The sequence below is a fragment of the Chaetura pelagica genome, unplaced genomic scaffold, assembly GCF_000747805.2.
Source record: "Chaetura pelagica isolate M959 unplaced genomic scaffold, ChaPel_1.0 scaffold123, whole genome shotgun sequence".
In the NCBI taxonomy this organism is placed as follows: domain Eukaryota; kingdom Metazoa; phylum Chordata; class Aves; order Apodiformes; family Apodidae; genus Chaetura; species Chaetura pelagica.
The window spans coordinates 2,936,894-2,948,805 of record NW_009953295.1 but is presented as its reverse complement, the minus strand read 5'-3'; the positions used below and the strand labels follow the sequence as shown (position 1 = coordinate 2,948,805).

The 11,912-nt window shown below is 38.0% G+C and overlaps 1 protein-coding gene across 1 annotated transcript in view; it reads right to left on the bottom strand.

Annotated features, from left to right (window-relative positions):
* The window catches only part of LOC104389009 (E3 SUMO-protein ligase RanBP2-like), a 33,316-nt gene that overhangs the window by 19,130 nt on the left and 2,274 nt on the right, over positions 1-11,912 (bottom strand). The window contains exons 2-18 of the mRNA XM_009997952.1: positions 10,010-10,077; positions 9,464-9,575; positions 8,397-8,549; positions 7,383-7,613; positions 6,810-6,955; positions 5,777-5,969; positions 4,996-5,086; positions 4,034-4,243; positions 3,373-3,551; positions 3,106-3,281; positions 2,682-2,805; positions 2,174-2,335; positions 1,717-1,854; positions 1,480-1,626; positions 836-1,018; positions 674-757; positions 15-153 (exon numbers count right to left, since the gene is read on the bottom strand). Of these exons, the coding sequence (XP_009996254.1) occupies positions 15-153; positions 674-757; positions 836-1,018; positions 1,480-1,626; positions 1,717-1,854; positions 2,174-2,335; positions 2,682-2,805; positions 3,106-3,281; positions 3,373-3,551; positions 4,034-4,243; positions 4,996-5,086; positions 5,777-5,969; positions 6,810-6,955; positions 7,383-7,613; positions 8,397-8,549; positions 9,464-9,575; positions 10,010-10,077 (2,536 nt within the window). The remainder of the gene's footprint in view (positions 1-14; positions 154-673; positions 758-835; positions 1,019-1,479; positions 1,627-1,716; positions 1,855-2,173; positions 2,336-2,681; positions 2,806-3,105; positions 3,282-3,372; positions 3,552-4,033; positions 4,244-4,995; positions 5,087-5,776; positions 5,970-6,809; positions 6,956-7,382; positions 7,614-8,396; positions 8,550-9,463; positions 9,576-10,009; positions 10,078-11,912) is intronic.

The window sequence follows — 11,912 nt, the reverse complement described above, 5'->3', positions numbered from 1 at the left end:
CAGCAGGAACTTACCTGTTAATGGAGCCTCATGAAGATTTTGTGCTCTCTGATAACCCTCTGACATTGTGTCTGTCCCATAGTTTTCAGTAGGCCACCGATGAGATGATGCATTTGAATTGGAATTATTAAGTTTCATTTCTTGCATTTCATTCTGTCAAGACAGTGTGCCAATCAGGAGTGTAAGTATGTACTACACAGGTATTCATAGAAGAAAATATAAGGAATGGTCCCTACCCTTTTGCTATTTAAAAGGATATTCAAGCTTGGAAAACAAAAATTAATAAATCAAGAGGTATTCTGCCAAAATCATCCAAGATCTGCCCATTCAGTATGAAATACTGTGTTCTAAAGCCAGAAGTAAAAAACCAAACAAACAACCAAACAAAAAAAACAGAACCAAATGGATGAGAAACAAACTGATGAAAACACAACTCCTGCATATGGTCCTTGGAAGAGTTAACCTCTGCACCCCTGTCCAAGTCCCAGATAAGTTTTTAAACAAAAAATACTAACCCTTGCACTCCTTTTAGACAGATGTTTACAGAAGATAATTCCACTGATTTAAGGAGTACTCCAGGAGCTGTATGTTAGCCCATGCTATTATCACTAAGTCCTTACTGTAACTAAAAGGCCATCTGTTCTTCACTGAATATGATGACAAAATTGTTTACCTTTAAAGCTTCGACTTGCTGACAGATCATTTGAAGGAGAGATCTGTGATCTTCTGCCCACTGAGGAGGAGTTTTAGGAGAAAACTAGGAAAAAAAAAATTGAATATTGTGAATTTTTATTCAAACCTGACAATTTCCTGAAATAATAGCTGGCTAACATACCTTGTAGGTCTTGGTTGGTGAAAGAGAGAACTTAGGTGGTGATGGAGTGGAATGTTTCATCTCTGAATCTACAGCTTGTGGCAGACCATTTCTGAAGACAAGACTTCCCTCTTCACCATTCTCACCGAGCTCCTGCATCACTGTATCTAGCATTTCCCTCACAGTATCAATAGATACAGGCAGCTAGAAAATTATTAGAAATAGGCATCATGATTGTAATTCTCCCTCATAGCAAGACAGGCTACGTTCAGGACTCTGGCAGAACAATTCACAAGGCTTTCATTACACAAATACTGTTTTTTCCAGCAAAGCTCTACACTTTTTAAATAAAAGAAAATTAACACAAACATTAATTATATTTTTACAAACTATTAACCTCTATAAAAAAATAGTGATAAAAGCTATTTGCTTACACTATAGCTTTTGTCTGCAGAGCAGCCAGAATATTGCCTGATCTGATAGGTTACAGAAGTCACTCAGTTTATCAACTCAGTGGTGGTAAGCGGGTTATCTTGAGCAAAGAAATAAGGTTAAGTTGCCTTAATGCAAAGCCTGGTCTAAAAAACTCATGCAAAGGGTTTTGAGACAGTACCTAAAGTCACTGCCACCTCTTGAAACACATTTTGAAAGCAAGAATTACTTACTTTCTCCATTGCTGACATATCTGAGGAACTTTCCTCAATGATCTTTATTAGATAATGCTTGCTTTTAAGAAGATAGGTTTTGCGTTCTTCTTGTTCTTCTGGCAGCATGGCATCATTTTCAAACTCCTCTGCCTTTCTTTGCAAGATCTAAAGAACAGGGCACAGATTAATTAAAATCCATCAGAAGGCAACTGACTAACACAAAACATTTTGGGGTAATGCAATTTATTAACTTACCAGGGCAAGATTCCAGTATGAAACTACATTCTTAATAGCTTCAAATGCTAGTAAAGCGTCATCAGTTTTTCCATCAACTGCATCCAACATTGCAAATGCTATGTGTGCTTCTTCTTCATATGCTGCAACCTGAGAGACCTACAAAGAAAGTGAAAGACAACTTATACCTAACAGTGCAATAACACATCTGATATTGTTTTCCTGTAATACAGGGAAAATAATTTTTAAAGAAAGTTGGTACTAAGAGTATTCAGTGTGTTCCAAGCTTTAAAGGTAGGGATAAAGTTGTAAACATAGATGTTTCCCCCCTTTATCAGACACCATACTACCAAATCTCATCATTAACAGATTTTTAGTAATAAAAAAATTAGTTGTACAATGCAGAGAAAAATTCTGCAGCTATGTAAGTTTGACATAGACCCTCTCTTACTTCAACCTTGGCTTAATCAATCTGTACCTGAATGTCTACACTGTGGAAGTGTTTGAAGAGAGGATCAGTAGGTTCAGGAATACTCCTCTTCTTTTTGATAGTTTCCAGGATAGGCAAAACTTTCTTCCAGTAGTAGACACTTCGTCCAATGTATTCCTTCTGGTCATAGAAGGAGTTAAGGCTAGTGCCCTGGTGAAGAAAAAGGAAAGGAAATAAGTTATTTCAAGAAATTCAAGTAAAAATACTATTTGTACATACATATCCTTCTGTGTTCTTGAAAAGTTGCAAGAGTGCTTCTCTGACACTGGAGATAAACCTCAAGGGCTTTATCTCAAAAGATACGTAAAGTAATATACGTGTAGAAAGCAATACTACAGCTTAAAGACAGTACTTTATAGGGTGACTAAAGCAACTAATTCACCTGACAAAACCCAAATGCTCTCAGTAATGCATTCTGCTCCCCCAATCTGTTTATAGTTTGGAAAATGAGAGAAAAACACCTCAGCTTCTAGATATTTAAGTCTTTTCAACTTACTGTTTTTTGCAGGCTTTTTGCCCAGTGTATAATTAAGGCAGGTTGAAGGCCATGCTTCTCCAATGTTCGCAGAGTACTTATTCCATGCTGTACAATAAGCCTTAGTTTTGCTGATGTTCCTGGTCTGAATATCAGAAGAAACATTCCTTGATTAGTATTCTCTATTTTTCATGTTTGCATATCATTTGCTTGAAGAATATAGCCCACAGTTTTAGTCCTAACCTATTTCTAGTTTAGAAATGGAAATACCATTTTTAGAAATCTTTCAAGCATATCAAGTCCCTGCTACAACAAAGCCTCAATGGCTAAAAGATGTCAAATAATCAATTTAATATTAGAAGAACCTACTGGGACCAATCCAAGGTACTGCAGAAGAAACTGCCTAAGGGCTTAGTCAAACATTTCCAAACTAAAAAAGCCTTACATTGTTTTTCTCTGAATAAGAGCACGAACAGCATCCCAGCAGGTTCTTTGCTTTTCGGTATAGAGCTGTTTGCACACTGGCAATGGTAAGAACTGAGGCTGATGTGCACCGTAGTGAGAATTTAAATTCTCCTGCAGTTGTAAGTTGCTAGTGAATATCACTCCAAGCAGAAATATCTGTTTTTGTAAAAATGAAGAAATAAGAGGTATTAAATGCCAGAGAACTTCAATCGTACAGTACACTTAAGGACTTTGAAAGCGTACTTACTTCAAGGTCCAGTAGGCAAATGGATTCAGGAGCATCTGTCTCAAGTCTCGATGTTTCTTGAGGCAACTGGAAAAGCTGTTTTAACCATTTGCGTATTGGGGGCAAGACTGACATAGAGTTCCACTGCAAGCCAAGCCACACGAGGTGCTGGAGGCTGCCATTGTGCATTCTAACTGCACCTGTGCAAAAACAAAGTCAGCAAGATTTGTATCTGATCAAAGCTGCGTTTCACATTTCACTCTATCTGATCAGCCAAAGACACTCTGCAGACCAACGAGCATCAAGATTCCAACCTTCACTTATGAAAGATTACAGACTTAAAATTAGCTAAGCATATCAAATAGACAGTTCATCTCAGTGCTCAAGCCATCAAGCCCTTAAACTTCTAAGGGTATGACTCTCAGATGTCCTTTCACTCCCATCCACACCATATTCAGTCAAATAGACAACTGGTTTTAGCAAACTTATTTACTTCTCAAAAATCTGTAAGGAATTATTCAGGAAGCACTACTCTACTTTGCAATAAAGCCTAAGTCTTGCCTAGGACATTAGTGCAACTTTCAGCAGCTACTTCAGGTATTGGTCTTTAGTTGCAATATAAAGTATTTGTAGAATAATTTCTGCTACAAAAAGCTGAGTCTCAGAAAGTAAAACCTCTTACCAATATCACATCTATGAAGTTCCATTTGCACTGGTGCTTGTGTACTGACATTTCCGATATCATCCGTGCCAATAAAAGATCTCTCTCTAGAAGCTCCACTCTCAAACAGGCTATCAGACAATGTAGATAAGCCACTCTTGTTTGCAAAAGATTCCACAATCTCTTTAAAGAAGTCTTGCTTGCCGTGGCTTAAGTTCAGCAGCATATGACCTAGAAACCAAAAATATCAACCATTTCACATAAATAGAGCAGTGAACATAAGGAAAGCAATATTCACTACATTGGACTGTTTTTGCTATCAAGGGCTGGGTGGGAATCAGGATTTCACCTTATGAAACCTATGGATTGCTAAGTTATATTCTCCCTGTAATTGGGTCAGTGTTCCAGCATGTAGATTTTCCAAGCTTGAGTGACAACAAACTCGAGGTGTTTGCAAATCCAGTTCTTTGGGGAAAAAAAAAAAGCTATCTTCATATTATTACTATTCTAGAGGCATTGCAACTGCCCTTAAAATAAGTAGCTGTAATACAAGCAGAAGTCTGTCTTATCAAAATCCATTCTGAAACCATTGAACTTGATGTCTAGTGGGTTGCTTTATTTTCACCTAGGCCCTGCAAGAATTTGTAGGTTGAAAAATTGTCTATGTCTAGCAGCAAAAAGAGCAAGAGGATGGAAAGGACAGGGAAACAGCAATATTTTCATTTCCTCTTAGAGCTAACAATGCTTGCAAAATAGTATCAGAAGGCAGAAGCCATTTCCAGTAGACTAAGAGACCATATGAGTTGAATTCTTAGTGTGCTGGAGAGGCAAAAATGAGGAAAAAAACCCACACTTAGAAAAAGAGAATGCACTCTACTAGGTTTGTTTGAACTATACATTTCAAAAAAGGAATGTGTTATTTAACAAACCACTTTGTAACTATCTGTAACACTAAAATGGAACTATGTAGCTATTTGTATTACCAGACTGGCTTTTTCGATCACATGCCAACATTTCTAGCACATCTTGTCCAGTTTGATCCCCCTTTATGACTTTTGATTTTGGTTTAGGAACCTGATGAAGTAAGGAGAGAAGTGTTACAGCGTTTTCACAATAACTGCAGATCATTTAAACAAATTAAGCATTGAGAAACAAGCACCTTTTTTTTCATTAGAAAACCACAGAAAAAGCACATGATTCTGAAGGTACTAAGTCACATAACCCAGGGGGTGGGTGTGGGAAAGGGCAGAGAACCCCCAAAAACCCTGAGATGGGCAATTATACCTACTGCAAGAAACATAAGACATATACAAGAGCAACCCCTGGAACGCAAGCAGTGGCATTAAAAAAAAAGACAATTTTACTTCATAAGGCAAAGAATTAAGCTTGATTTTTTTAGTTCTGCTGTCTACTCAACAAGTGCATGGGAACTATTCAGTTCATCCTCTCTGCTCCCTATAGCAATAAGCCTAATACCTAACATACGCGTTCAGGTGTATTACAGAAAAAGGAATATACTAGAGGAAATAAACTCACTAGCCTGTAAGAATCAGGTTACTCTGACAAGGGAAACAGCTGAAGATACACTTTTACCCTGTTCATGTCATTTGAAACCTTTTAAAGAACCATGGAAGAGTAGGGTTTAGGGAGTGAGGAGGCACATAAGCACTAGATTATCTCAGGAATACAGAAGTTCAACAAATATACAGCAAGAACACTTCAAGAACTGTATCAACTAACAGCATAAAGTGAGAAATTACCTACCTGGAAGCTAATCAGATAACACAATGCTGCTAGCTGACAAACACCTCTCCACTGTGCCTCATTGTGCTGGGCCATTTTCAGTAGCAAAGTTCCAGCATGCAAGTATAGCTGTCCTTTCATTTCCACAAATGTACGAGACAACTCATCAGCCACATTCACGTAGGGTTTCACTGACTGAAGTGCACGATCAAAACTAAAATGTAGAGAAGACTCATTCTAAACAGAGCCTAGGTAAAAGCTATAGCACATGGTTTTGGTTGATGCTATTTAACTGCAAATCAAGAAACTTTGAGTCAATGGCTAGTACTGACTCTATTACTCAAACCTGAGCTGCACAAAAAAGTACACAAAAGTACAATATGGTTCTCAGACTCCCAATGCTCTCAACTTAAGATTACTGAAGTAAAACACTAAATATTGCCTAAATATTTACAGTAGTTTTCAGCATATCTTTGCACATCTCCTTGCATACATAACTGTCCTCCCAAACTATATGGATAAACATGTTCACTACTGTAGACTTAGAGACATGCAGGAGGCACTAGTAACTCTGCCCTTCTCTTTCCTTCATTTATCAGAGAGGCCCAAAATACATCTATAGAGGCTCTTCAAAAACAAAAGGAACTGTAAAAATCTGAGTAGCTACAGGCTAGTAGACAACCCTCACTCAGGAGAGGCTTTCCAGAAAACAGTTAAAACACACTTCCCATTATCTGACAAAATTATAATGGCTGTTACCATTGCCACAATCTGGAAGTATTTCAGATGTAATCATCTTGAAAGGCTCTAATAAAATGGCAGCAGAAAACCCAGATGGTTTGGTCAATGTTAGAGGAGAAAAAGAAAATAAAACATACTTGGACATTAAGAATTCCTCATCCATTGTCTGTATTGCCTCAAATACTCATTCAAGATTAACAGGTGGAAGAATATAGTTTTATAAAAGACAATTAACAGCCATTGCATAATTGAGGAAAAAAGGCAAAAAAGGAAAAAAGGATTTGGTTTTACTATAAGGAAGTTAAACCAGTACCTTTCAAGTGCCTCTCTGCATTCCTGAACATCTCTAGAAGAAAGTGTCATTTTGACAAAGTTGGAATAGGCCAGCAGATGATCCTTCTTGATAGCTCTCCAGTGATTTTTATCAGACTCCAAGTCTTGTAAAGATTCCAGATATTCCTAAAGAAGAAAGTTCATCACAGGATAAGGAACAGTCATCCTTCCATGAAGGCAAGGGCAGTACTTCTCCGAAACATAAGAAGCATTTACTGAAAAAATCCAGTTTCACAGGCAAAACCCTAAAATATTCTTCAGTAGGAAAGTTTCAGGGAACTACTTCCCTGATCAATTTTGCCCCTAAGGCAACAGCTGTATCTAACTCAACTTTTGAAGTTTGAAACTCAATAGCTCTATAAGGCTTAATTTTAGGGAGAAAATTCCAATTACAAGAAAAAAAGGTTTTTTGTAATTCCACTGGTTTCAGCAGACTTGCATTTGAAGGAGTTAAATGACTTGAGTAATAGCTGTAAGAGTAAGGGCACTAAGAGAAACAGACCAGTTAAAAAAATATGGAAGACTATCACAGGATCAAAATACGATTCAACACCTCAAGTGTCTCTACCACACAGGAACACCATTCCAAGCTTGAATGCAAAGGAATTTTCTTCTCTGCTTGCTGACAATGAAGCACAGCCTCTCTTAATCTATTATTGGAACGGTAGAGTGCAACTAGTCTGATGTTTACGTAGACGTCATCTGGTCTTGCATAAAGTTCTGCTTGAATCAAGTCAAAAAGCTGATTCCATCCATCTTCACCTTTACAATCCAGTAACTGCTCCTGTTAAAGATGAAGGCAACATGTTAATATTTCATTTTCCACGCAAGTCCTCTCAGCAACTACAGTACGACACAGTGTTCTTCCCTCCACTACGTGACTACATTACTCAAACTACAATATTCCTCATAGTTTTCAGGTACTACATAAAGTTGATTAAATACTCGAATATTTGAAAATGAAGACAAGTATCATAGGAGAAAATCCTCAGAATTTGACTCCTATTAGTAGGTAATATCTGTAAAATAATTTAATTCAATGACAACATACCTTGTCATAGACTACGCTGCATTAAAAAAAAGGTATCTGAAGACTTTTATATGGTTGCTTCTTAGCTATACAAAACTAAAGAGATTGCATGACTGGAAGCATTTACACAGTATTTGAGAACAACAGTATTTCTCACATTCTGCAGTTTTCATAACAGATTTAAAAACAAAAAAGCAAGAAAGCCTGAGTTCCCAGGCCTGCTATCTTCTTGCCAGTTGCACAACAGAAATATCAAGCAGTGCCTCCCTAGTCTCAACTTCTCAGATGTAATAACTAACATTTCCTTGGCATTTTTTAAGAGGATTAACCTTGAAACATTAAAGCCTTTAGCTGCAGATTTGTTTAAAGACAGACAAAAATGTCAGACTACAAAAAAAGTAACATCTAATAGTCATAATATTAAAAGATTCCAACATAACAACCAGGATGAGTTTTGCTTGAGGTGACATGCAAAAAGCACTCCAGTCAAATACTGAGTTTCTTGAAGCCATAGGACAGAAGTAATCTGGAATTTACCTTCAGCCTGAAAACAGCAGGACTCCCAGGGAAGAGCTTAGCAGCTTTCTCAACCCAGTATTTTGCTCTTCCATCAGTAATGTCATTATTGCATAGTAACTCTGCAATCTTCAACACAAGGTCCTTCTGTGTTGGATTCAACTCCACAGAACGCTAGTTTTTCCCATGCACAGAGAGGAGGGGGCAAAAAAAAATAAATAATAGCATTAACTTCAACTTCTGAACCATACAGAACAGGAAAGTAAGTTATCCCCCCACAAACAGACCCAGCTACTCAAATTATTTAGATCCATCAATACAGAATATATTTCTAAAAGCATTTCTAAATGCCACCACTGCTTTACAGCACCCAGATACAACTGCTGGAATTCAGAAGAGCATAAAAGAAATAATGTAAAAGCCACTTCCCCTGCATCTATCACTAGTTACTGCTACACACAGACAGCAGGACTATAAGGATCTCTAGTCTAGGCAGACATGGACACTTTAGAAAAAAGGTTGACACACACAGTTTAACAAATCATGATGGCACTTCATGGAGTTGTGTTGGTAACCAGGCTTCTGAGCATACCATCTCCCTCCACAAAACCAGAATGAAGACATTCTGATTGGGAACTTTACATTATATGCTTGCCTATTTGTCCCTTCCTTTTGCCCTTGTCCCCTCCAAAACCAACCAAGCAAAAAAACTATGAGCCCTACAGTCTTCTAGTAGCAACTAGACTCCTGTTGTCATCAGCCCACATTAAGGAATTTTACAACTCTCATGGCCCTTAGTCCAAAATGCAATATAGGACATGGGAAGAATTTAATAACAGGCAGCACAAAGACCAAGTCCAGAACAAAAATGAAAGAATCAACTTTAAAATATCCAACTGAAGCAAGTGATATCCAGTGAAGAATCTCCTCTGCAGTGCTTCATGTGCTTTCCATTGTCAAATGTGTATAAATAATACAGTTTTTCCAGGAGTACTTCTATGGGTTTGAGAATGTCCAGCACAGAAGGATTTTAAAAGTTCATTTGCAAAGGAATAAAGGAGGACATGAGGGGCCAGTGAATCATCTACCTTGTAACATCCAAAAGCTTTTTCTATGTTATCCTCAGCTTCATAAATCTGTCCAAGAAATCTGTGTGCTTTGGGATCTCTCTCTTGTACATTGAGGTATGCAGATATATACCTATGGAGGAGAAAAAAATTTGTTACTAGACCAATATTTTTCTTTAAGACTCCCTCCCTGACCTGTAACAACTTAATCTGCCAGAAGCAAAGTAGGGACCTATTTTGGTTTATTATATCCTGTCTACACCTTAAACTAAGAAGCTACATTGTTTTACACATACAGATGATACTTGCCAGCAAGTATTTCTGTTTATTAATACTGCAGTAATTCCCAGAAATTCTAAGACTACATAATATAATGTAAAAACAAAAAATGCCACTTCAACCAGATAAGGTTTTCAGTAGCACAAAACTAATCTTTCAAGTTGTTGTTTTATAAAGACTTAAATGGCATTCAGTGTTGATCTTGGTTTCTCTGGTCTACTTCACATTTATTCAGCTTTTCTCTTACACTTTAGAGAACAGAAGAACAAACACAGATCAACACGTTACCTTTTAGCAAGTTCATATTCTTTTATTTCCAAATACAGCTTAGCAAAGAGGAATCCTTTCATCGATTTCTGAAAAAGAAAAAAACATGACAGACAGACTTTAGACATACAGTACTTCAAAAATAATTCAATAGGGTGACCGTTCTTTTCAGTAATGCATAACACTTAAAGTACAGAACTTGACAACTACTTTTCAGTTCAAACCCACTTCACATATTTAAGGTTTTGTTTCAGAAACAACAAAAAGAGTAAGAGTTTTTCCTACAACTGGCAAAGGCTACCAGACAAAATAGAGACTACAAGCAAAGCAAGCAACAAGCCCTAACGCATGTGGCATTTCAAAAACACTTTGAATTAAAGTGAATGGAAGAATAGGGTCAGCTCCATTTTATCTCCTCTGTTGTAACATACAAAAAAAAAAAAAAATAAATCTTGCAAACCAAGAGAACTCTGTCATTTAGTCCTTCTGCAGCATGTCATCAGTCACTATTGTTTAAATATACTTACAAAAAGTTCTCCTTAAGCCATTCCCAGCTGGGTTAAGAATTGTTTTTATGCAGTATTTTATTTCGGATGTAGTTGACCTAAGATAACTTGAACACATACATGCTATGGGTGAACGCTGAAATGTCTCCAAAGGTATTTTTTGGGGACAATAGAACAAGGAAGTAAGAAGGGCAAAATGGCATGGACAGAAAGAAAAGAGTGAAAGGAATGAGATGAAGTACTAAATCACAAGCAAAAACGTCAGCTTAGAAATAAACCAGACAAACCAAAAGCTTAAGCTCCCAGCATCACTTCAAAAGCAGATTTTGCTTGTGAACCTAAATATACTGAAACTAGTTACATCTATGATTCCAAAAAAGTACTTACATTCTGAATATGCTTGACTTACTAGTCTCCTTCCCTCTCCCACTCCTGCTATTCATTAAAAATTTTAAGTATTTTAGAATGAAACCAGGCCTCCTAGAGATTTTCAAGCTTTCAGTATGTATTTTTTAAGTATGTTATAAAAAGTAAACACTTTAATATGTCAGAATGGAGTCACACTTGGCATCATCTTTTTAAAAGGCATGAAAAGAAACCTCAAAACAAATGCTTCACAGCCATACAAGCACTCCCTCCCTAAAATCAACACAAGAAAACCAGTAACTATTTCCACCATTGACTGTGCTATACAATTAGCTGTAAGCATTACTTAAAAAAACCCAAACAGCAACACAAACCAAGCCCTAAATGTGTTGCAGGTGGCCTTAAAACACAACAGGAGAAAAGGCTGTGTTTTTGTTATACATTAATAGCAGTATCAAACCAACTAAAGAGCATCTCTGATGCTGGCAGTGGTGTACTGGTCTAGACAGCAGCCAAGTCAATGAAACAAAGTCACAGGACAACTTTGTTGCTGTCGGGAAAGGTACAAACGACGACGATGTACACAGGCCCTGAATAAAGGCCCTAACGGATAATGGTGAACAGAGATGCACTCATGCCACACAACACACCCCTGAATATTCTACCTCTGTAATAAAAATCAATTCAGAGCAGCAGAGCTGGACCTTTCAGGATTAAACAGCTGCCACGAATTGCATCACAGCGCTCCCGGTGACCTGCACACCGTTTTTCAGATATGAGGGAGAGGTGACCAACCGTGCAGGCGCACACCTCTGGAAAACCACTCTTCCCGGTTAGGGAAAGCACTTCCAGCAATCGAAACCCCCGCGCCCTTTCCCTCACGAGCTCCCCCTCTCCCGCTCCGCTGAGAGAAGCCCTGACTAAACACGGGCTCGGGAACGCTCCCGGAAACACCAGCACCGCCTCCCTTTCCCGCCAGGGCCGAGGAGCGGCCGGGCAGACCAGCGCACACGGAAACCCGCGCGGCCTGCCCCTCGGAAGGCCGGGACGAG